The sequence below is a fragment of the Trichechus manatus genome, unplaced genomic scaffold, assembly GCF_000243295.1.
Source record: "Trichechus manatus latirostris isolate Lorelei unplaced genomic scaffold, TriManLat1.0 scaffold00019, whole genome shotgun sequence".
In the NCBI taxonomy this organism is placed as follows: Eukaryota; Metazoa; Chordata; class Mammalia; order Sirenia; family Trichechidae; genus Trichechus; species Trichechus manatus.
Genome location: NW_004443955.1, coordinates 20,320,992 through 20,343,989, shown reverse-complemented (window position 1 = coordinate 20,343,989; position 22,998 = coordinate 20,320,992). Strand labels below are relative to the sequence as shown.

Below are 22,998 nucleotides of genomic sequence, written 5' to 3'. Positions count from 1 at the left end.
AAACAACCCAAAACAAAAAAAAAAAAACAGAAAGTTTGATCTGAGTCCACCAATGGTCCAGTATAAGAGGTAAAGCTAAATTTAACCTGATTCAACTTTGAAACGAATAGCAATAGTATGAATACACATTGTTCCATTGTGGTGTTGTGCTTGTTAGCTGATGTCCAGTTGGCCTCCAACTCAAGAGGGCCCCTTGCACAATGAAACACTGCCTCATCCTGTGTCATCCCCATGATTAGTTGCCAGTATGGTTGACCGTTGTTATTCATAGGGTTTTCGTTGGCTGATTTTCAGAAGTAGATTGACAGGCCTTTCTTCCTAGTCCACCTCAGTCTGGAAGCTCTGCTGAAACCTATTCAAGCATCATAGCAACACACTGACAGACAGGTGGTGACTCTGCATTGGCTGGGAATCGAACCTGGGTCTCCCACAAGGAAAGCAAGAATTCTACCACTGAAAGCCTGTGCCATTTCAGAATGATCATTTTCTTAAAGTATCTTTTGCATTTTAAGATGATTCTAGACACTAACTTTCTATAGAATATTCTGCACTTAATTTTGACTGGAAAGCTTAAGAATGAGAATCCCCAGTCCCGGTTTGACTGTCCTGCCTCCAAATTAGTCTTCAGTCCCAGACAGTGCCCTTATAAAGTGGCTCTGACATTCCACCCGTTTATTAGTGACTTTGAGGCAGGGGAGAGTCTGGGCTGGAGGATTTCTCTGGACAAATTGCTCCCCATGTCGTTGATCTGCTTTTACAGCCAGGCTTGTCACATTCACAGTTCTCTTCCTGTTCACCGCTTCCTTAGCCTCAGAGATTTACAGCTTTTAAAACTCTACCACTCTTCCCTGCCCCCTGCATCTAAGTTAAAAGCTGACCAGTCTGCAATATAAAACATAGAATTATGGTAATGAAGAAAAGGTTAAAAGCTATCGTGACAAGTAAAACTTGAGCAGGTTTGGCTGACTGATACGGTAGAATTATGTGTTGAATTAAAACATTAAAATGCAGTGGGATTAATGGAGAAAGAAGAGAACAGAAGGTCAGAAAGAATGCTAAATCAGCACGTGAGCTGCCTGGGGGCCAGAGAGGCTGGCTTTAGTATACGTCTGTGGCAGAAACAAAATGTAATTGAGTCCCTGTTTTCTTCAGGTAAGTAAAACCATGGAATTTTCAATCCAGGAGGCACCTAGTAAATACATTTATTTCAAAACATTTTTTACATAGGGGACTGTAAGAAAGGCCTGGCAATATTTTGGAAGGTTGAAGGAGGTAACAGTGCCTACATGGAGACTGGAAAAGATTTAGTTGGTTGACATAAAGCACTGACTTTATAATTTAGTTTTTGTTTTTGCTTAGAGTATCATAATATTTTCATTATGCCACAGGCATTCACTTGTTTGTTCATTCCTTTTATTCCAAGTCTCTGGGTGGTGCAAATGGTTAATGCACTCAGCTGCTAATGGAAAGTTTGGAGGTTCCATTCCACCCAGAGATGCCTTGGAAGAAAGGCCTGGTGATCTGCATCTGAAAAATCAACCACTGAAAACCTTATGGAGCACAGTTCTACCCTGACACATATGGGGTTGCCATGAGTCAGAGTAGACTAGATAGCAGGTGTTTTATTTTTTGTCATTGTATCCAGCACATAGAGAGCACACCGTCTATCAGGTGGCCTGCAAAGTACTGAGGATTCAGTGGAAAATGGCCTGGGCATGGCTCCCGTCCTGGTCGCTAGTAATGTTTGGGTCACTACAAGTAAGCAGGCAGCGACTATGCCATGGGGTGAGGGGTGTAGATGGTGGCTCTGTGGAGGGCAGCCTGGGCTTCGGGGCGGTAGGGCAGCTTCCTACAAGGACAGACATCTGTGCCGAGACCTGGAAGATGAGCTGTAGTTCGCCAGACAAGGGGATTGGAGGAAGAGTTTTCTAGGAAGATAGCACAACATGAGCGAACGCCCAGAGGAAAGGGAGCGCTTACCTCTGAGCAACTGAAAGGAGTGGGGAAGGTGGGTTTTGTCAGGCGGTAAGGCAGGAGAGAAGGGCGGGGGTGAGGTCACAAAGCCACTGGATTCCATCTCATGCAAATGAACAAATGGCGGCTCCTCTCTAGGCGCAGACACAGACCTGGCTATTTTTATTTCCATCCTCTGAATCTTAATATCACAGTGGAGCTCCTATGGAATGAATGTGCCAAGATCTCACATTGGAATGGTCATTTTCTGATCACCTAGGAGTCCATGTGTAGCCCTTTCTGAGTGATTGTCAGAACACAGTCCCTCCCATTCACATGTGAAGTCACACACGTTGCCAGGGGAATAGACCTGCTTTGTGAGTGCTCATTCAGCACGGTTCTTTCACAAGTGCTCTGAGTGTGTTGTTCACATTGTTTCTGTCACATAGCAGAGCAATATTTTAAGTTTTATTGCTTTATCAGTTTTTATTAGCAAACAGATTATTGGATATATTGGCCAGCATTTCTTGGGTTATGGTGAGTTAAGAGTTATTTTCAAAAAAATATATTCTTAGGTTAGTATCTCTGATACTTTCATAAATGCGTTAGTGCTATAAAACCAAACTTGTAGATTTTTCTTCTTCTTCTTTTTTTTTTTTTAATACTTCAGTTGGTGTAATTCACCACAACTAAATTATTAGCATTTCTCTAGATCAGGGGTTGTCAAATTAGAGCCCTGGGGCCGAATCCAGTTGGCTGCCTGTTTATGTAAATAAAGCTTTATTGGAACAATGTCTCCTTCATTTGTTTAGGTTACTATTACTGCTTTGATGCTATGGTGGCAGAGTTAGTTATGACAGAGACTGAATGGCCCACAAAGTGAAAATATTTGCTCTCTGGCCCTTCACAAAAAAAGCCTATTATCTATTAATGTTAGTGTTACTTTTAATGCTAATTGAAAAAAAAAATCATTATGATAGCCTTTTAAACTATGTATCTGAACACTGAGCTTAATTTTTAAAGAAAATTGTATCCACACTAATAAGCAGACTTTTCATAAATGTTCATAGAAGGTTGCCATTTGTGTAAGGTTTAAGAGAAAATTTAGGGGATGCAAATGAGAAAGAAGAAGGGGAAAAGAAGATGTTTAACAGTATCTGTGAAATTACTGAATTGGACAATGAGTGACTAGTGTTTAGATGAATGAGAGGGGAGAGAGTGGGAGGTGGTATTTTGATTTGCCTGGAAGTCTTGGCCCATTCTACATGGTTCTCCAAGGCATTTTGATACCAGCCCATAGCAGGTATCTGAACAGATGCAAGCAAACCTTGGAAAAGTGCAACCGAGTTTGCAATGCTTCAGTAGCAACTAGAAAGAATTAAGATACCAACTGAGTTATTTAGTATTTTCACAGAGTAGAATGTGCTACAATAATGGAAAATGGAAGAAGAAAATCCTGGATTCTCCTTTCAACATTTTTAACTTAAAATTGTCTCTGATGAATATATTTCAGTAAACTTACATCTTAAGGATTTTAGGTTTTAGCCCATTTATCTTTATTTCAACCTTAAAAAAGCCACAAAAAGCCATTGTGTTTAATTGATTCCTACCAAAATTACATACAGTTTACCTGAAGTAAAACTGCCTGAAATTTCCAAAAAAACAAAAAAAAAATCCATTTTAATTTATTTTCTATTGCTGCTTTGGCCGACAGTGTAGTGGCCCCTCCCTAGCTTTGAGTTAACGAGTAATAATTCTTCCAAGGTGTAGCTAGTCTTCAGAGTTTCTGGTTCTCTTTGAAAATTTAGGATGAACTGGAGTTGTGGACTGAGGTGGAAATAGGGTAAAATGTGAGGCCTGCGGGAGAGGGTCCTTTGTGAAATAGATTTTTTCTTTCTCCTTGCTTCCAGAATGTGGAAATAGATGGACAAGCCAGGTGGGTTGAAGAGATGCAGAGAGCGGTTCATTTGTAGAAAGTTTATAGAAAGCGTTCTTTATAGGGGAGCTGCTTGTTACAACTAGGGAGAGGGGTAACTTTAAATTATTTCTTAAGACTTAAGACATCAATTCACATGGTGGAGCGGGAACTCTTAAATGCCTGGGTCATGACCCATGGGTAAAAGGACTAAGGTTTAGTTCTTATTGACATGCTGATATATCAATTTAATTTCATCTTTCAAGTCATTAAGAAAGTAAACATGAATATTTGGATGAATTCAGTAGTTGGTTAAATGATAATGTATTGCTTTGAATCCATTGCATTGGTCCTGAAATCTTGACCTGTTGCTTATGGGGCTATTATATCTTAAATAATAACAGTAATGATTAACAAAAAAAAAAAAAAACAGTTGCTGTCAAGGCTGTGACCTTTCTGAGTGGGGTTTGGACCCGCGATCTTTTAGCTGGTAGTCAAGCACTTAACTGTTTATACCACCCAAGGACTCCTTATATTGAAAATAGTCACGGCCGTTTTTTCACACAAGTGTTCTTTTCTAGTTATCTGAATCTTTTAACATGAGATAGGTGCAAAAGTCTCACAGTGGGCAGACATGACTGAAAAGTTTGTGAAGATGTGTCATTTCTGGGAAGAATCCCAATATTTACTTTGCATTTTGACTGGTATGTGATCAGCTTTTGTTTAAAAATAATAAACTGCTCTGTTCCAGTAAGATGTGCCTTAAAACAGTCACCAGAAGAGTTTGCAAACTTATTTTAAATATGCTAATATTGCCCGCAGAGTCCTGGTGGCGCAGGGGTTAAGAGCTCAGCCGCGAACCTGTAAGTCGGCAGTTCAAATCCACCAGGCGCTCCTTGGAAACCCTATGGGGCTGTTCTACTCTGTCCTGTAGGGTCTCTATGAGTCGGAATCGACTCGACGGCAATGGGTTTAGTTCTTTTTGATATTGCTCATGGCAGTTTTAGACAACTTTTTAGAATTAATGCCAGGTCCGCTTTGAATTATCCAAGAAGAGTTTTATTATTGCCTAATTATGCATTGTTTCTCTACCTAAGCACTATTAGCTGCTACAGCCCTTGTCTCTAAATAACCTTTAGCTGTTCAAAAAACACACAAAACTACCACCATGATAAAAAAGGTAAACATTAAAAGGACAAAAATATAATACCATTATTAATGGTATTAAAAGGAATGTGCTCTAAATAGTTTATTACTAATTTGGATTAATTGAAGTTATCGCCAGAGAAAATTCTTAACAAATTTGGATCGTTCATCTTTCCACAAGAAATAGCTTTGTTAAGTGAAAGTGTATGTAATGATGTGAAATAATGCTTAGCAAAGTATTCCTAAGAAGATATATTGCTGCAATCTTGGTTAAGAATTTGTTGGTACTTAATTTTGTTGAAATGACATAATTAAAACACTTGAAATTTTTTTTCAGGCAAATTTATTCCCCACTTACGTACTTACTTGAATAAAAATATTTAGTAACCTTTCTTTTCATAGATATCAGTAAACTTTAACTTAAAATGGTTCCTCATTGCTACAGAAAGAAAATTGTTTTCATTGAAATCATAGAGAATTCTTTCCTAAGATGTATTTTTGCAAACTATCTCCAAATACTTGAGGAATTTATGACATGCAAAGGTTTCATCTTATTTGCTCTTCTCACTGGGAACACTTTTGACAGTTAGGAAATTGATAACTAGTCATGTATTCTTAATTTTATAAGCACAAATCGGCATTTAAAAATGTGTTTGATCTTGTAGAAAAAGCTGGTGTAGATGTTTATTTATTTATTTATTTCATTTTAATTGGGAGGGGGCTTTCAAGCTTTCTTTCAAATTCATTAAATAAGAAGTGTTTACCTACATATCCATGTGGCTTGGAGTTGTTATTGCTTTGTGTAAGATGCCACTGTACCTCTTTCTCATCATCTACAAAGTCCATCGAAGAGTTTAGCATAAGTATCCATCCTTGTCTGTGTTGTGAGAGTCAGTGTTTCCATTCCTGCTTTAAAGTCTTTTATATTCATAAAACCAAAAACCCATTGCTGTTGAGTCAATTCATAGTATTCAATAATTATGGAGGTCAAATTAGCATTAAAACAATAAATAAAAAACATTACATCAAGGAACTACCACTCCCTGCCTCCTGCCCCCTCCGCTGGAACCCTCTTGCCTCACCACTGTACAAAAACAAAGCAGGTCTGGTCCAGGCGAACCCCGAGTTTTCAATGGTAAAGCAAATAAATGCCTCAGTACCTTGGCTCCCTTTTGTAGTGTTTGCTTCTGTATTTAAACGTGTTTGAGGTTTTCAACATCCCCAGAACATTGGCTGTTAAGAGGCGGAAAACATGCAATTTATAGCAGATGGGTACAGCCTTCTCTGGTGGAGCTGCAGAAATGGGATCAATCAGCAGCACTTCATGCTGCATTTGTCCCAAAGAAACCCACCTGGGGGCACCCTACGGAACTGTGCCTATTAGGGAAACACCTTAACACGTTGCTTTAAATAAAAACTCGCCAGTTGGCATTAACTGGGAAAAAAATGGTTTCCCCATTTGGCCTCTCCCTCTTGCACTTCTCATGTCTTTTTTTCCTTCTTTTTGAACCTTGCTTCTTTATTCTCCTAACTCATTGAAAGACAGCCCAGAGAAGCCATAGAGAACATTCATTAGTAATGCTTCAACTTTGAAACTTTTTTCCTCACCGATTCTTGATCTCATCATCTTTCTTGCAGTACTGGTTTGGCAAAGTCCCTGCTCTTCTCTTTTCATTGCTGTCCCCAGATGCTGCCTTCTATTTTATTTTCTTTACCTCCCTCTCCTTAATTTTAGAGCGTGTTAGACTGGGACTGAGTATTACGAGCTGGGGGACACCTGCAACCTTCACTGCCCTATGGGGACCCTCAGCAATAAACCTAAGCCAGACAGAGTGAGGTTTCTGGAAGGATGAAATAAAATTCAGGTGCTTTGGTGGTTCTGAAGTGGCCTTGAGTTAATCACTCTTCTCTCTCCGATTCATCAAAATATTTTAGGTGTAAAGTGGATATCGCGGCACTCCCTGTCAAGCAAGCCAACTGCCTGGAGTTGCCACTGGAAAGCTGCCTGGGGACGATCCTGATGCTGGTCACACTCACGCCCTGTACAGGGGTCTCCGTCTCTGATCTATGCGTCTGCCCCTTGGCGGACCCCAGCGAGAGAAAGCAGATTGCCCAGAGATATGTGAGTGCTTTTGCTGGTTACTTCCCTTCCAACCACCCCTCTTTTTAAGTTGAAACCGAGTCTATGAACTGAACAATTGCATAAAAAGAGATGTTTGTCCAAAGTTTAATTATATATTTCATAAAACACGACATGAGACCTAGAGGCTAATGTATTAGTGAGGAACTGAAATTTGACTGGAGTTTGCTTTGCTATTTTTAAAGCAAAAAGACCTTTTGAACTTGTAGCTTTTAAGAAATCTTTGGAGAAAATTGAAATCTTGAAGGAAGCAAACTATTCTGGGGCATGTCTGTATGGGTGAATAGGGATTTTAATATAAGTTCACATAAGTAACTGATTTTTTTTTTTTTTAACCAACCACTAATGCTTGAAATGTTATAAGACACCTTTCCAGAGCCTTTTGGGATCAAGAGAGAAAGCACTCGTGCCTTGTAAAGGAAAGCAGTAAACGGACGTGAAGGATGCTGATGTATACTATCCTGGATGATAATAGCCATATGTGATTTTCTCCTAAGTAGTTGCAATGTGCTTCGAAGTCCACTCAGCATTTTAAAATTGAATAGCCCTGTCCTCTTCGTTCATTTTTGTAGTCTGGCTTTCTCGGTACCTTTATTTGCATTCTGTGTTTATCCTGTCTTCTATGTAAATCAATAAGTTTATTTTATTGCCACACATGAAAGGCATGGTCTAAGAAAGTGGCATGAAAATTAAGCAAAGATGAATCCCTGTTCAGTGGGAATATCGTTCTTAGCATAAACGTTAGTGCCTCCAGAGCCCTCCGCTGGGCAGATGTATTGATTAATTGAATCATTCTTTATCTTTGCGAGTATAAAACCTAGCCACACGTCCCATCGTCAACACAAATTCTGCGTGGAATGTTGGTGTACTCTGAAGGAGCCTCAACAAAATTCACCATTAATACCCTCTCTGAAGACTTTAGTTAAGCAAATGAATATTTCATGGTGAAAACTAAAACTTTTCCCCAAACTTTCCCATGGATAAATTGCAAAGTTTACCAAATTCATGAGGAGCATCCTGTATTTATAACTAACATGAGATTAGATTGTAATGGCTGCTTTGAATAATGCCTCAGGGTTTGAAAAGTAGTGGTTAAGAGCTCAGGCTGCTAACCAAAAGGTCACAGTTCGAATCCACCAGCTGCTCCTTGGAAACTCTATGGGGCAGTTCTACTCTGTCCTATAGGGTCCCTATGAGTCGGAATCTACTCGACGGCACACAGCAACAACAAAAACAATTGAAAAGAGATTTGAGGGAGGCTATAATCAAAATGGAAATATCAAGTGTTTCTCCAGCATTAGCTAGCAAGTTGGCCAGTGTGGCATGCTAGAGAAAAGAACGCTGTATTCCCAAGTGAAAGCAGCGCTGGGTCCTCACTATGCCACTTTGGAGCAGTGTAAGCCCAAGAAAGCTACAGACCTCTGGATTTGTTTTTTGCTTATAAGAATAGAACATATTTAAAGTCACATTTACCTCTAAAACACTAGAAGTGTTTTATTTGAAATGTTTTCATCTTAGCTTAAAAACTTTAGGTTTTTTTTTTCCAGGTTGAAAATGCAGAGGAGAAACAACTTTCAAAAGCCCTTAGGACTGATGCATAATTAGGTTAAATCCCAAACAAACCCATTGCCATCTAGTTGTTTCCTACTCATAGTGACCCTATAGGACAGAGTAGAACCCCCCCATAGGGTTTCCAAGGCTTTAAATCTTTACAGAAGCAGACTGCCACATCTTTCTCCCACAGAACAGCTGGTGGATTTGAACTGCGAACCTTTCGGTTAGCAGCCGAGCGCTTCACGACTGCACCATTAGGGATCCTTATAATTAGGTTAGGCAAACCTTAATTATTATTAAGCTTTAGTTATTCTATCCTGAAATTACTAAATAAGGATTTTACTATCCTTCCATTAATCCTTGGGGCCTCCTTGTCACATGGTTGCAGCTATATAAGGATGACAGAAACAATCTATTTGAAGGTTTTAAACCAGACCCCCCTCCCCGCACCATGGATGTGTTCTGGAGGCAAGAAAAGTATATCTGCTTATACCTTTCATGTACAATTTCTTAAGGATGCCACGTGCCTAGACATCTAGATCAATACTACTATATATGCTTAAGAATTACCACATTGCAGCACTATTCACGACAGCAAAAAGATGCAAACAACCTAAGTGCCCATCAATGGATGAATGGATAAACAAATTCTGATACATACATATCATGGAATATTATGAGACTATAAAGAATAATGAGGAATCTGCAAAACCTAACATGGATGAATCTGGAGGACATTATGCTGAGTGAAATAAGTGAATCACAAAAAGACAAATACTGTATGGTCCCATTATTATAATAAGTCAAGAATAGATATCCACACAGAAAACACAGTTCTTTGATGGTTACCAGGAATGCGAGGGAGAGAGGGGGGAATGGCTTTCTACATAGCAGACGCTTGCTACTTCTGGTGATGGGAAAGGCGATCCCACACATGGCTAAAGTCAGCACAGTTTAAACAAGCTAAATGAAGACGCTAAGAAGTACTCAAGAAAAAGGAACAATTTTGGTAAATGCTATAACATTTACAATTGTGCAACAACAGTAAAAACAACCAAAAAAATGCGTATGGTCACGTAGGTAGATTTGGATGCATATACGTATATAGGAAATCATATGTGAGTAAATGCATATGCACGTTATGGGTGTATCTATAGGCATATGTATGTACACCTTTGTGTGTGCTGCATATATATTCACATATGTAACAAACTGCATAGGGAGCACAGTTATGAAGGTGTACTAGATATATCCAAACATCTCATGGGATTGGTTACTGGGTTGAAAGGCTTGGGACCTTAGTCTTGGGGGACCACTTAGTCAATTGGCATAACACGGTTCACAAAGATGATGTTCTACATCCTCGTTTGGTTTTAAAAGCTTGCAAGCGGCTGTCTAAGATACAACTATTAGTCTTGTATGGAGCAAAAGAGAATGAAGGAAATCAAAGTCTCAAAGAAGAAACTACTCCAACTACTCCACTGGATTAATACCCCACACAAACCATAGCCTTTACTAACTTGAGTCCAGAAGAACTAGATGGTGCCTAGCTACCACTACTGACTGTTCTGACAGGGACACAGTAGAAGTTCCTGGATAGAATGGGAGAAAAACATAAAACAAAACTCCATTTCCTAAAAAAGGCCAGACTTACTTGGACGAATAGAGACTAGAGGAACCCCTGAGACTATTGCCCTAAGATGCCCTTTGAACTTGAACTTGAAACTATTTCTGAAGGTCTTTTTTCAGCCAAATAATAAATTGGTTTATAAAATAAACAACATCACCCATGAGTAATGTTCTCCTTAAAAAATTAACTGTAATGAGACCAAACGGTCCACATTTACCCAAAAGTAAAGATGAGACGGCAAGGAGGGGAAAAGAAGCTAGATCAATGGAAGCAGAGCAGACAGAATGGAAATAATGAGAATGCTGACAGATCATGAAAACTGTAACCAATGGCCTGGACCAATCTGTATAAAAATTGTTAAAAGGGAACCTAATTTGCTGTGTAAACATTCACCTAAAACACAATGCAATATTATTTAAAAGACAGAATTTTCAATATTAAAGCTTTGGCTCATGAAAGGAAAGGTTAAAGGCAACGTGAGAACGATGTGGTAATAGATACTCAGTCTCTTATTTAATCAACTGGCTAAAGCATAGAGCAGAAAATTCACTCTATTTCCGTCCTACTGTCTTTCCAGTGTTCAGAAGTATCTGTGAAGGGTCTAAGTTTATCCATCTGGTATTTATAAAGTTTGTACACACTGGGTTAGAATAATTTACCCTTTTAGGGTGATTCACGTTTTTCATTTATGAGAAAGAAGGGAAGAAAGGGAATGGATGTAGTTCCACATACCTTGCCTAGGAGGCAATGTTCAAAGGAAATTGTATGTGTTTGTAATTTATTTTGACACTGTAGTTAATTAGCTCTCAGCCACTTTTCTCTTAATCAGGCAGCTGTGAATGCTTCACTGTCCTCTTAATTGACATAATGTATTTTTGGAGCTTTTCTAAAGAACTTAGTGATAAAGGTGAACATGAATCTAGACTGTACTTCCTGCAGGACTTTATGACATTAATTGGTATATTAGGAAGTGAATTTCATTTTTGATCTCCTTTTCTCCCCCTCAGTGCTTACAGAACTCCCTGAAAGATATGAAAGACATCGGCCTTTTACAAGTGAAAGTTTTAAAAGCAGTAGATCTCTTAGCAGCAGATTTCTCAGGTACAGAATATTTTCACTTTTCAATTCATGTTTGTTTTTACTTTTATGTATTTTCTCCTTTGGAATAATCTCAAGGCAAAGCAAATGTTTTAATAAGCAGAAGTATGTATACAGCAATGATGATCTTTCAAATAGAGTAATAGAAAAAATGCAAACTTGATCAATTTTTTTCCACATAATGAAAATTTTCTTACAAAACTATTTGTTCAAATAATTTTACTATAGTTAGTCTACTAGTCCATTTGAATGTCAAAGATATTTGTGGATTATTAGTTTCACTACTTCTGTGTTAATTTTCCGATAAAGCTTTCCTGTAGTACCTCAAAAGACAGTCACTCAACTTCTTGCCTGTATTTTTCTATGCAACACCCTCTGGCGCAAGTGTGGGAGTGTTTACAGCATAGAGCCCATGGTTCATAAGTGTGAGCGTGAAAGCAGATATGGCTGACACCTTCCTGTGACAGTGACCAGAGTCTAGGCCGTGGGACCACTTTGCGGTGGACATTGCTTTATACTGAGTTTCTCTTGGTGCTTCACTAACTTGGACTTTTAGATGGAGACAAGAACAGACATGATTTATACTCACTTGTGCTCTGTGAATGTAGGGAAATCCAGATATTCCAGTGTCAGATCAGTGACTCTACACTCATTGCCAGATTACCCCCTCATGCTGACTGACATTTATGAAGTGAATTGATGAATCCAAAGAATGTTACACAGCATGATTATATCTATTAACAAATACTGAATGCTTTAGTATCAAATTTTCAGAATGTGGAGAATCATTTTTAATATTCATTAATTTGTTGCAAATGTTTATAGTCTCATATTAATTTACATTTGTTCCTTTCTTTTTACTTTTAATTTATGAAAACACTTTATTCAAACATTCCGCATGTGCCTTTGACATTAACGGTCATGTCATCACTAAAGCACGTTTAAAATTATGTACCAGACATTTCCAGAGTACATCATTTTATTTCCATCCAAGTATTCAGATGTGAAAAGAGCCCTGTAGTGCAGTGGTTAAGTGCTCAGCTGCTAACCAAAAGGTTGGAAGTTTGAATCCACCAGCCATTTTGTAGGAGAAAGATATGGCAGTCTGCTTCTGTAAAGAGTCATAGCCTTGGAAACCCTATGGGGGAGTTCTACTCTGTTCTGTAGGGTCCCTATGAGTTGGAATTGACTTTTCAGCTATGGGCTTGGGTTTTTTTATTCAGATGTAGCATTTTTTGAATTCATGATTATTGTTGTCTCAGGAAATGTTATCTTAAGCTCCAAGAACTTATTTATGCCTTTGGAAAGTATTTTAAAAAATTCATTCTGTAGATGTACATTTCATGATCTACAACACTTAATATTATAGTGCTTTAAAAGTTTTTTAACAGGCTTGTTTACAACTATATCCATATGTAAAAGTACTTTTTTTTTTTTGCCTACTTTATTTTACTAATCTTGTCAGGTGACTTTTTTAAAGTCAAAATTAATATATATGGAGGTTGTTTGAGGCCAGTGTATCTTTCCCAGAGTACTTTGACTATTAAACTAAAGTGAATAGGAGGGGAACCAGAAATATGAGAATCTTTGTAAAGAATGACTAAAAGGCAAAACTCCCTTTTCGGCAGAATGATTTGGGTAGAAATATTGTTGTCTTCATTTTGTTGTTTTCTTTATATCCAGGATTTTCAGTAGATAGTTCTGGGATGGTGAATATGAATGATGGTGAGTTTCAGAAGGTTCCAGTAACAAAAAGCTTTGATTAGAAATCAATAATGCTGTGAAGTTTGACTAAATGTCCTGGTGTTTTATTATCTCTGCATTATTTGGGAGAAAATGATCACTTTTCTGAGTTGATGCAGAGAATCTTCATTAGTTAAACATGTTTAGACAATATTGATCTTTTTTTTAGAATGAAAATTCACAGTCTTTGTCCTTTATGGGTTGGTAGGCTCCTTTGTGAATCTTTCAGTCTATTACCAACTATGGTAGGTATTGCTTTAGGAAAACAAAATGAACCTAATCCAAAAGTTGTAAAGTAACTTTTGTATGTGAAAAAAGAAATGGGTTCAATTTGCAGTAAGATGGCAAAATCGGTGCAATTGATATCTACAAGAGGTTAGAAATCATATCATATAGTAGAGACTCAAGCGTAGTTGCTGTCATCATTTTTGTTATCATTCACTTGATATATAATAAAAAACACTAGCTCATTTGACCATGGATTAGAAGAGGCACCCATCATTGCTAGTGCCAGGAACACTTAGGAAATACATATCTATATATTTTTTATACCACCGTCCCTCATATTTTCCAATGAACCTTACTTTATAAATTAGTATACCATTGCAGTTGCTCAGGGAAGGAAGTATTCACCTGCAAATAAAGAAATGGGATGAGAGGGTGGAGCAAGATGGCAAATTGAGTGGATGCTCCCATTTACTCCCCCAGTAACTAATCACTGAACGATGAATAAAAACAAGCACAGACTGAGATCTGAGAACTCCAGACAGCAGCTGATGTGTTGGAGAGTAGGAATGAGTCCAGAAGCGGGGGAGAAAAGGAGTGGGGATGGCACAGAAGCTGGGAGAACCAACCCATTATCATTGGGAGAGCTCACTCATCTCAGCCATTTTGGGGTAGGGCTGGGCAACACCTCAAACAGAGAACACAGAAAGGGAGCTAATCTGAGGAAGCTGTAGCCTCATTATTTAAGGTGGCACAGATTAACTTTGGGAGTTCACAGGCCATGCAATTGGGAAGGAGTGAAGGAAGACTGTGGTGCTGTGAGAGAGTACTGCTGAATCTTGCTGAGGCCCAAGACGGACAGACACTAGGACTGGGAGGAACAGCAAGGGCAACAAGGTGAGGAGAATGCTTCAGACTGATGGGGCAACACAGAGAGAAACCACTGGCGAGCTTGTGCAGGGACACCCATGAGGGAAAGACAGAGAGAGCTCCCCACCTTGGCCACAGGAAAGTCAAGCCCCATCGCTTACATCAGCATCTGTGACTAGCAAAACCTTCTGCCCCTATGCATGCATATTGAGTTCCAGAGATCAAGCATCCAGAACTCCAGAAATAGCACCAAAAAAAAAAAAAAAAAAAAAAACCCTAAGGATAAGACTGCCCTCTAGTGGCTCTCAGGAGAAGATACCAAACCCTCTGCCTCTGGGTTAATTCTGACTCACAGTGACCCTGTGGGGTGGGGTGGAGCTGCTCCATGTGGTTCTCAAGGCTGTGAGTTTGAAGAGGCAAGCCACCATATGTTTCTCCTGTGGAACAGCTGGTGGGTGCAGGCCCTGGCCTTTTGGTTGGCAGCTGGGCACTTGGCAACTGAGCCACTAAGGTGCCCAATCATAAAATTTTCCCACAAAAACCGGAATACCATTTACAGTTAAAAAAGAAAAAAAAAAGATGACAAAATGGCCCGATTTCAACAACAAAAAAATAGTTAAACACACAAAATCACAAGAGAAAAAGGACCAGTCAAAAGCAAAACATGAAGAGGAGGCAGTTTCTCCTATGGAGGCCAAATTAATGGAAAGAATTCTTAATTTTCAGACTATGTTGCTAAATATGTTTCAAGAAAGCAAAAAGCACACAGAAAACAAACTAACAGAAGCCAGGAAACAAATGGAGGAACAAAATGAAAGACTCAACAAGGAAATTAAAAACATAAAAAAAAAAAAAAGAGTGAGAGAACGACTGGAACTGAAGAATAAACCAACTGAATTAGAAAAAGCAAGAGAAACACTCAGAAATAGAGTCAGACAGAAGATTGAATAAATAAACAAGAAGAAATAACTGAACTTATCAAGTCTTAAGAGAAATGAGAAAAGAACAAAGAAGAGTGAACAAAGCCAAACGGAAATATGGGATTTGATTAAAAAATCTAACGTTAGAATTATTCAATCCCAGAGCACCGTGACAGCAATAAAGGCATAGAAACAATTTTCCAGGAGATAATCAGAGAGAATTTCCCAGACCTGAACAGAAAACCAAGCTGGAAAATACAGGAAGCTACATGAACCCCAATTAGAAGACACACAAAAAGATCAACCCTGCACCATACCCTAATAAAATTCTTGAAAACCAAAGACAAGGAGAGAGTTCCGAAAGGAGCAAAAGAAAAATGCAATATAACATGCCAAGGGTCTTTTATAAGAATGAGTGTGGAATCCTTCCCAGAAACTCTAGAGGGCAGAAGACGATGGAGCAACATATATAAAACACTAAACAAAAACAATTACCAATGAAGAGTTATTTACCCAGCAAAGTTATAATTCAAAAGTGAGGGGAAAGTCAAACATTCCCAAGCAAACAGAAGCTCTGGGAATTTGCCAGTACCAGACCAGCTTTGCAAGTATTACTCAAGGGAGTGCTCCAAATAGAAAGGCAAAAACATTAAATAAGTAGTCACATCTATACACGGAGATAGATAGATAGATAAACAGACAGAGAGACAGATGACAGATAGATTGACTGATAGACAGATAGAAAGACAGACAGACAGATAGACAGATAAGAGAGATCTCCAAAAAATGCAACAACACAGGCAATCATAAGGTACAAGTACAGTCGTCCCTTGATATCCATCAGGTATTGGTTCTAGGACCCCCTATGAATACCAAAATCCTTGGATGCTCAAGTCCCTTATATAAAACAGTATAGCAATTGCATATAACCTATACACATCCTCCCATATACTTTAAATCATCTCTAGATTACTTGTAATACCTAATACAATGTAAATACTATGTAAATAGTTGCTATACTGTATTGTTTAGGGAATAATGACAAGAAAAAAAAGGTGTGCACAACTCAAGTAGCAAACAAACGAGTCATGAGGCAAGCAATGCTCATACAAACATTCCTTAGTTGGTTGAATCCGTGGATGTGGAACCTGCAGAAACTGAGGACCGACTATAAGATATTTTCAGGGAATAAACTCAATAATTAAATCTGCAAACAATACAACATCAAGTTTGTAAGAAATTAGTATAAACTTATCAAATATAGGTTGTATATTGATGTTAATGGAGACACACCAACAGAAATGAGGGAGAGAGGAGCATATCAGAAATAGATTTATTATGTTAAGGTGGTATATTAACCGTTGTTCATATGTTAAATGTTGTTGCAGTTTTAAATTGTATAATGTAATATATGTGGTAACCACTAAGAAATCACTGAGAAAAACCATTCAGAAGAAGAGAAGGAAGAAAGAAAAAATGCTCATCACAAGAAAGCACCAAGTACAAAAAAACAGAAAAATCAGAATTAAAAAAAAAAAAGATGATATGAAACACTCAAAAAAAAAAAAAAATGAATAAGAAAATGACTGAGGTAGACACTGTTTTCACTAATAACCTTAAATGTAAAAAGGCAGAGAGTGGCAGAATGGATAAAAAAACATGATCTATCCTTTCACAGTCTATAAGAAACACTTTAGATATAAGAACATAACTAGACTGAAAATAAAAAGATAGAAGAAAATATTCCATGCAACCAATGAACAAAAAAGAGCAGATGTGGCCATACTGATGTCAGATAAAATAGATTATAAGAGCTAGAGAAGGATATTACATAATAATAAAACAGCCAATCCAGGAAGAAGACATAACAATTATAAATATATGTACACCTTACAGCAGTGTTCCAAAATACATGAAACAAATACTGACTTATATGAAAGGAGAAATAGGCAACTCTACAATAATAGTAGGAGACTTCACACACCACTTTCAATTTATATAGACAGAATATCTAAAACGGAGATCACTAAGGACATTGGGAACTTAAATAAAACCATATGTCAATTGGACCTAACAGACATATATAGAGCACTCCACCCAGCTTCAAAACAATACACATTCTTTTTCAGAGCACATGGATCATTTTCCAGAGTAGACCATATGCTAGGACACAAAACAAGTCTCAAAAAATTTAAGGAGATTACAATCATACAAAACATCTTCTCTGACCATGATAGTATGAAGCTAGAAAACAACAAGAAAAATAAGGGGGGAAAAAAAACCCATGGAAACTAAATAATATACTACTGAAAAACTACTTGATCATACAAGAAATCAAAAATGAAATTAAAAAATTTCTAGACTCAAACAAAAATAAAAACACAGCATATCAAAACCTTTGGGAAACAGCAAAAGCAATACTCAGAGGAAAATTCATAGCAATAAATGCCTATCTTAAAAAAGAAGAAAGATCCAAAATCATTAACTTAAGTCAACAACTTGAAAAAATAGAAAAGGAAAGCAAAAGAAGCTAAAAGCTACTAAAAAAAGGAAATAATAAAACTCAGAGCAGAAATAAACAAAATAGAAAATACAAAAACAATAGAAAGAACCAAAAAAACCAGAAGTTGGTTCATTGAAAGAATCAATAAAATAGACAAACCACTGGCTAGATTGATGAAAGAAAAAAAACAGAACAGGCAAATAACCAAATTAAGAAACAAAATTGGTGACATTACAACCAAACCAACAGAGATAAAGAAGATCATAACTGTTAACTATGAAAAATTATATTCCAACAAATTTCAAAACCTAAATGAAATAGACAAATTCCTAGAAAAACACTACCTACCCAAATTAACAGAGATAGAAAATTTAAACGGATCTATTACAAAAGAAGAGATTGAAGATGTCATTAAAAAACTGCCACACACGCACACGCACACACACACACACAAAAAGCCCAGGACAGATGGCTACACAGGAGAATTCTACCAAACATTCAGAGACGAGCTGACACCAATCTTACTCAATGTCTTCAAAAACAGGAGAGGAAGGAACACTACCAAACTCTTTCTATGAAGCCAGCATAACCCTGATACCTAAAGCAGGCAAAGACTTCACAAAAAAAGAAACTTATAGACCAATATCCCTTAGGAACATAAATGCAAAAATTTTCAACAGAATTCTAGCCAACAGACTTCAGCAACATATTAAAAAAATCATACAACATGATCAAGTTGGATTCATACCAGGATTACAATAGTGGTTCAATATTAGAAAATCAATCAGTGTAATCCACCATATAAATAAAACAAAAGAAAAGAATCATAAGATCATATCAATTGATGCAGAAAAGGTATTTGATAAAATTCAACACCTTTTCGTGATAAAAACTCTCAGCAAGATAGAAATAGAAGGGAAATTTCTCAACATAATTTAGGGCATATATGCAAAACCAGCAGCCAGCACTATATTCAACAGAGAAAAGTTGAGATCCTTCCCTTTGAGAACAGGAATGAGCCAAGGATATGCATTATCACTACTCTTATTCAACATTGTACTAGAAACCTAGCCAGAGCAATAAGAAAAGGAAGAGAAATAAAAGGTATCCAAATTGGAAAGGCAGAAGTAAAACTCTCTATTTGCAGATAACATGATCCTACCTGTAGAAGATCCTAAAGACTCCACAAGAAAACTGCTGGAACTAGTAGAAGAATTTACAACATGGCAGGGTACAAGATCAAAACACAAAAATCAGTTGGGTTCCTCTACACCAACAAAGAGTACTCCAAAAAAGAAATCAAGAAAACAATACCATTTACAATAGCCCACAGATCCATAAAATACCTAGGAATTAACCTAACAAGGGACATAAAAGACTTATACAATAGAATTATAAAACATTACTACAAGAGACTAAAAGAGAACTACAAAAATGGAAAGACATCCTGTACTCATTTTAATATAGTGAAAATGTCAATTTTACCTAAATCAGTCTACAGATACAGTGTAATCCCATACAAATTCCAACAACATTCTTTACTGAAATGGAAAAACTAATGACCAACTTCACATGGAAAGGAAATAAACTCTAAATAGTCAAAACAACATTGAAGAAAAAGAACAAAGCAGGAGGCCTCACACTCTCTGATGTCAAAACATACTGTATAGCCACTGTAATCAAAACAACCTGATATTAGTTCAACAATAGACATGTAAACCAGTAGAATATAATTGAGAACTCAGAATTAAGCCCAGCCATCTATGGACTACTGATTTTCAGCAAGGGGTCACGGTCCATTCAGTGGTGCGGAAATAGTCTCTTTAATAAATGGTGCTGGCAAAACTGGATATCTACCTGAAGAAAAATGAAATAGGACCTGTACCTCACACCATACCCAAAAACTAACTCAAAATGGATCAAAGACCTAAATGTTAAATGTAAAACCATAAAATTCCTGGAAGAAAACATAGGGAAAAACTATGGGATCTAATTTTTGGTAAAAATAGAATAACAAATGTAACAACAAATGCAGTGATAGAAAAAGACAATATAGATAAATGGGACCTCATAAAAATTAAAAACTTATGCTCATCAAAAGATGTTATTAAAAGAGTAGATAGACAACCTAGAGACTGGAAAAAATCTTCGTAAATGACTTATCAAATAAGGGTCTAATCTCTAAAATCTGTAGAAAACTGCAGCAACTCAACAACAGAAAGACAAACAACCCAATCACAAAATGAGCAAACGACATGAACAGAACCTTCACCAAAGAGGACATCCAAGAAGCCAACAAACATTAAAAGATGTTAACAATCATTAGGCATTAAAAACAAAACAAAGCCATTGCAATTGAGTTGATTTCAACTCATGGCAATCCTATAGGGACCCTATAGGGCAGAGGAGAACTGCTCCATAGGGTTTCCAAGGAGCAACTAATGGATTCAAACTACTGACGTTGGTTAGCAGCCAAGCTCTTAACCACTGCGCCACCAGGACTCCCATTAGCCATTAGAGAGATGCAGATCAAAACTGCAATGAGATACCATCTCATCCGGGCTAAAATGGCACTAATAAAAAAAAACAGATAACAAATGTTGGCTAGGATGTGAGGAAATTGGGACCTTTATTCATTGCTGGTAGAACTGTAAAATGGTACAACCACTATGGAAAATGATATGGTGCTTTCTTAAAAAGCTAGAACTAGAACTCCCCTATGATCCAGCAATACCACTGCTAGTTATATACCCTAAAAACCAAACCAAACCCATTGCCATCAAATCGATTTCAACTCATAGCAAACCTAGAGACCAAAAAAAATGACATGAACAGGCATATGCACATCTAAGTTCATTGCTGCTTTATTCACAATACAAATGAAACAACCAAAGTGCCTATCAAGCAAATTGGGGTACATACATAGAATGGAATATCATGCAACCATAAAGAACAATGATGAGTCTGTGAAAAATAACTTGGATGGACCTGAAGGGCATAATGTTAAGTGAAATAAGTTAAGCATATAAGGACAAATACTCTATGATCCCTCTTTTATAAGATGACAATAACAGATTAGAGAGAGACCAATGTTCATTGGTGGTTACCAGGGAGAGGAGAGGAGGGGGAGGGGAAAGGACGCTTTAGATCATAGAGACTTGTTATTTTTTGGCGATGGGAAAAGTGGCACCAAATGTGGATGTAGTGAGCACAGCACAACTGAAGTAAAAATGAGTGTTTGAGCACATATGGATGGGTATAGGCATATTGGTATATGAATAGGTACAGGTGTGTACATAGGTGAGAACTGGTAGAAGAATCTGTAGGTACATGTAAATACAAATTTGTGGATGCACGCACATTCATTGAAGACCCAAATACAGTTACTCCTCAGACATAACCAAATAGTTTCCAAGATTGGTTTTCTGGGTTTGAAAGCTTAGGACTACAGTCTCATGGGACAACTTAGTCAACTGGCATAATAGTTCACAAAAATCATGATCTACATCCTAGTGAAGTGAGTAGCGTCTGGGGTCTTAAAAGCTTGCAAGCAGCCGTCTAAGACACAGCTTAGATGGCTTCTGCTCACCAGGAGAAAAAAGCAAGAAGGTAACCAAAAGCTCAGAGAAGAAGCAAGTCTACAAGAGCCACTACCTCGCCTACCCTGAGACCAGAAAAACTAGATGGTGCCCGGCTACCACCAATGACTGTTCTGACTGAGGTCACAATAGATGGTCCCGGATAGAATGGGAGAAAAATGTGCAGCAGAACTCAAATTCTTAAAAAAAAAAAAAAAAAAAAAGGCCAGAAACTAGAACAGTAGAAAATAGACTATCCCTGAGACTTTCGCCCTGAGATGCTCTTTAAACCTAGAAATGAGGCTGTCCCCTGAGATCACCTTTTAGTGAAATAGCAGAGTGGCACACAAAAGAAGGATATTACCTATAAGATCGGTGCTCCACTTAAAAAAAGCATCTGTGTGAGACCAAAAGGTTGACAATTACTCAAAAGCAAAGATGAGAAGATAAGGGAGCAGGGAAACTAGAGTACTGGAAATGGAACAAACAACACAAAAAGAATGTTGATACACTGTGATAAAGTGTAATTAATGTCATTGAACAATTTGTGTGGAAATTGTCAAATGGGAACCTAACTTACTGTGTAAACTTTCACCAAAAATTCAATAAAATATTATTTTAAAAAAAGAAGAAGAAAGAGATGCATTTACTCTGAATAACCAGAGACATTCTCTAAAGAATGATGGTCATTTTGGACAGAATGCAAAAGAAAATGTTCAGCTTTTCCACTTTTCTTTCATGATAGCGTTGTGTTTTTGTAATTATTTTGGGGAGATGGGTAGTTTGCTTCTTAAAAAATAACACCAAAAAGCAAAATAACTGATGCTTCAAGTTTGTTCTGCTTATGATTCAGGGATCCTGATAAAGCAAAGATCCATTGGGGGTGGAGGGGAGGGCAGTAATTGTTGACAGTCGTTACATGGAGGATACAGGTATGGTTTGCAGGCGCAGGCCTTCATGTAGTGGAGGGGGGTTGAATGCCTGTGGTGAACCTCGTCATCAGTGGTTTGCCAATCTTAAAGTCGTTTATCTCCTTCCAAGTAACTAGAAAAGGAAAATATTGGTCACCCATTCCATTGTTATAAAATTAGAGGGGTATTCATAATTAGTTGTTATTGATGTTATGTTTATATAGATAATCATAAAGAAAAATTAAACTTTGGAAAAATTGAACATTCGTTACTATGCTAGTATTTCAGAACACTGGGTTAAAATATATATGCTATGATGAATTTCTCTTTTTCTGTAAAAAAAAATGCATTTTTTATATAGGTGGAAACTATTAGTATATAGCTTTTCAAATGTGTTCAAAGATGTTAACAACCTAAGTCTATATGTATTACCAGTATCAAGAGATTTACAAGAGATAAAGGCTTTCATGCTTTAATATATATATTAAAAAATCTGTGTATTCCTTTAACTGTGAATTCATTATTTTATAAATATGCTATTTAATAGAATAGCTTTGTGTGATTGAAACTATTTCCATGTTAATTTTAAATTTGTATATAATTTCATATTTTTTATGAGTTTCTGATATTTGTATATGAGATGAAACTTTTTTTTTTTTTTTTTGGTAACAATCTTCTTAAATCTATCTTCTCTTACAACCTGTCTCTCCCAAATTGGTGATTGAAACTATTTCCATGTTAATTTTAAATTTGTATATAATTTCATATTTTTTATGAGTTTCTGATATTTGTATATGAGATGAAACTTTTTT

At 37.2% G+C, this 22,998-nt stretch overlaps 1 protein-coding gene across 9 annotated transcripts in view; it reads left to right on the top strand.

Moving 5' to 3' along the window:
* MCTP2 (multiple C2 and transmembrane domain containing 2) overlaps positions 1 to 22,998 on the top strand; it is a 309,598-nt gene that overhangs the window by 144,322 nt on the left and 142,278 nt on the right. For all 9 annotated transcript variants that reach the window (XM_023727886.1, XM_023727885.1, XM_004372665.3 and 6 more), the window contains 2 exons: positions 6,950 to 7,136; positions 11,346 to 11,439. In XM_023727886.1, the coding sequence (XP_023583654.1) occupies positions 6,950 to 7,136; positions 11,346 to 11,439 (281 nt within the window). The remainder of the gene's footprint in view (positions 1 to 6,949; positions 7,137 to 11,345; positions 11,440 to 22,998) is intronic.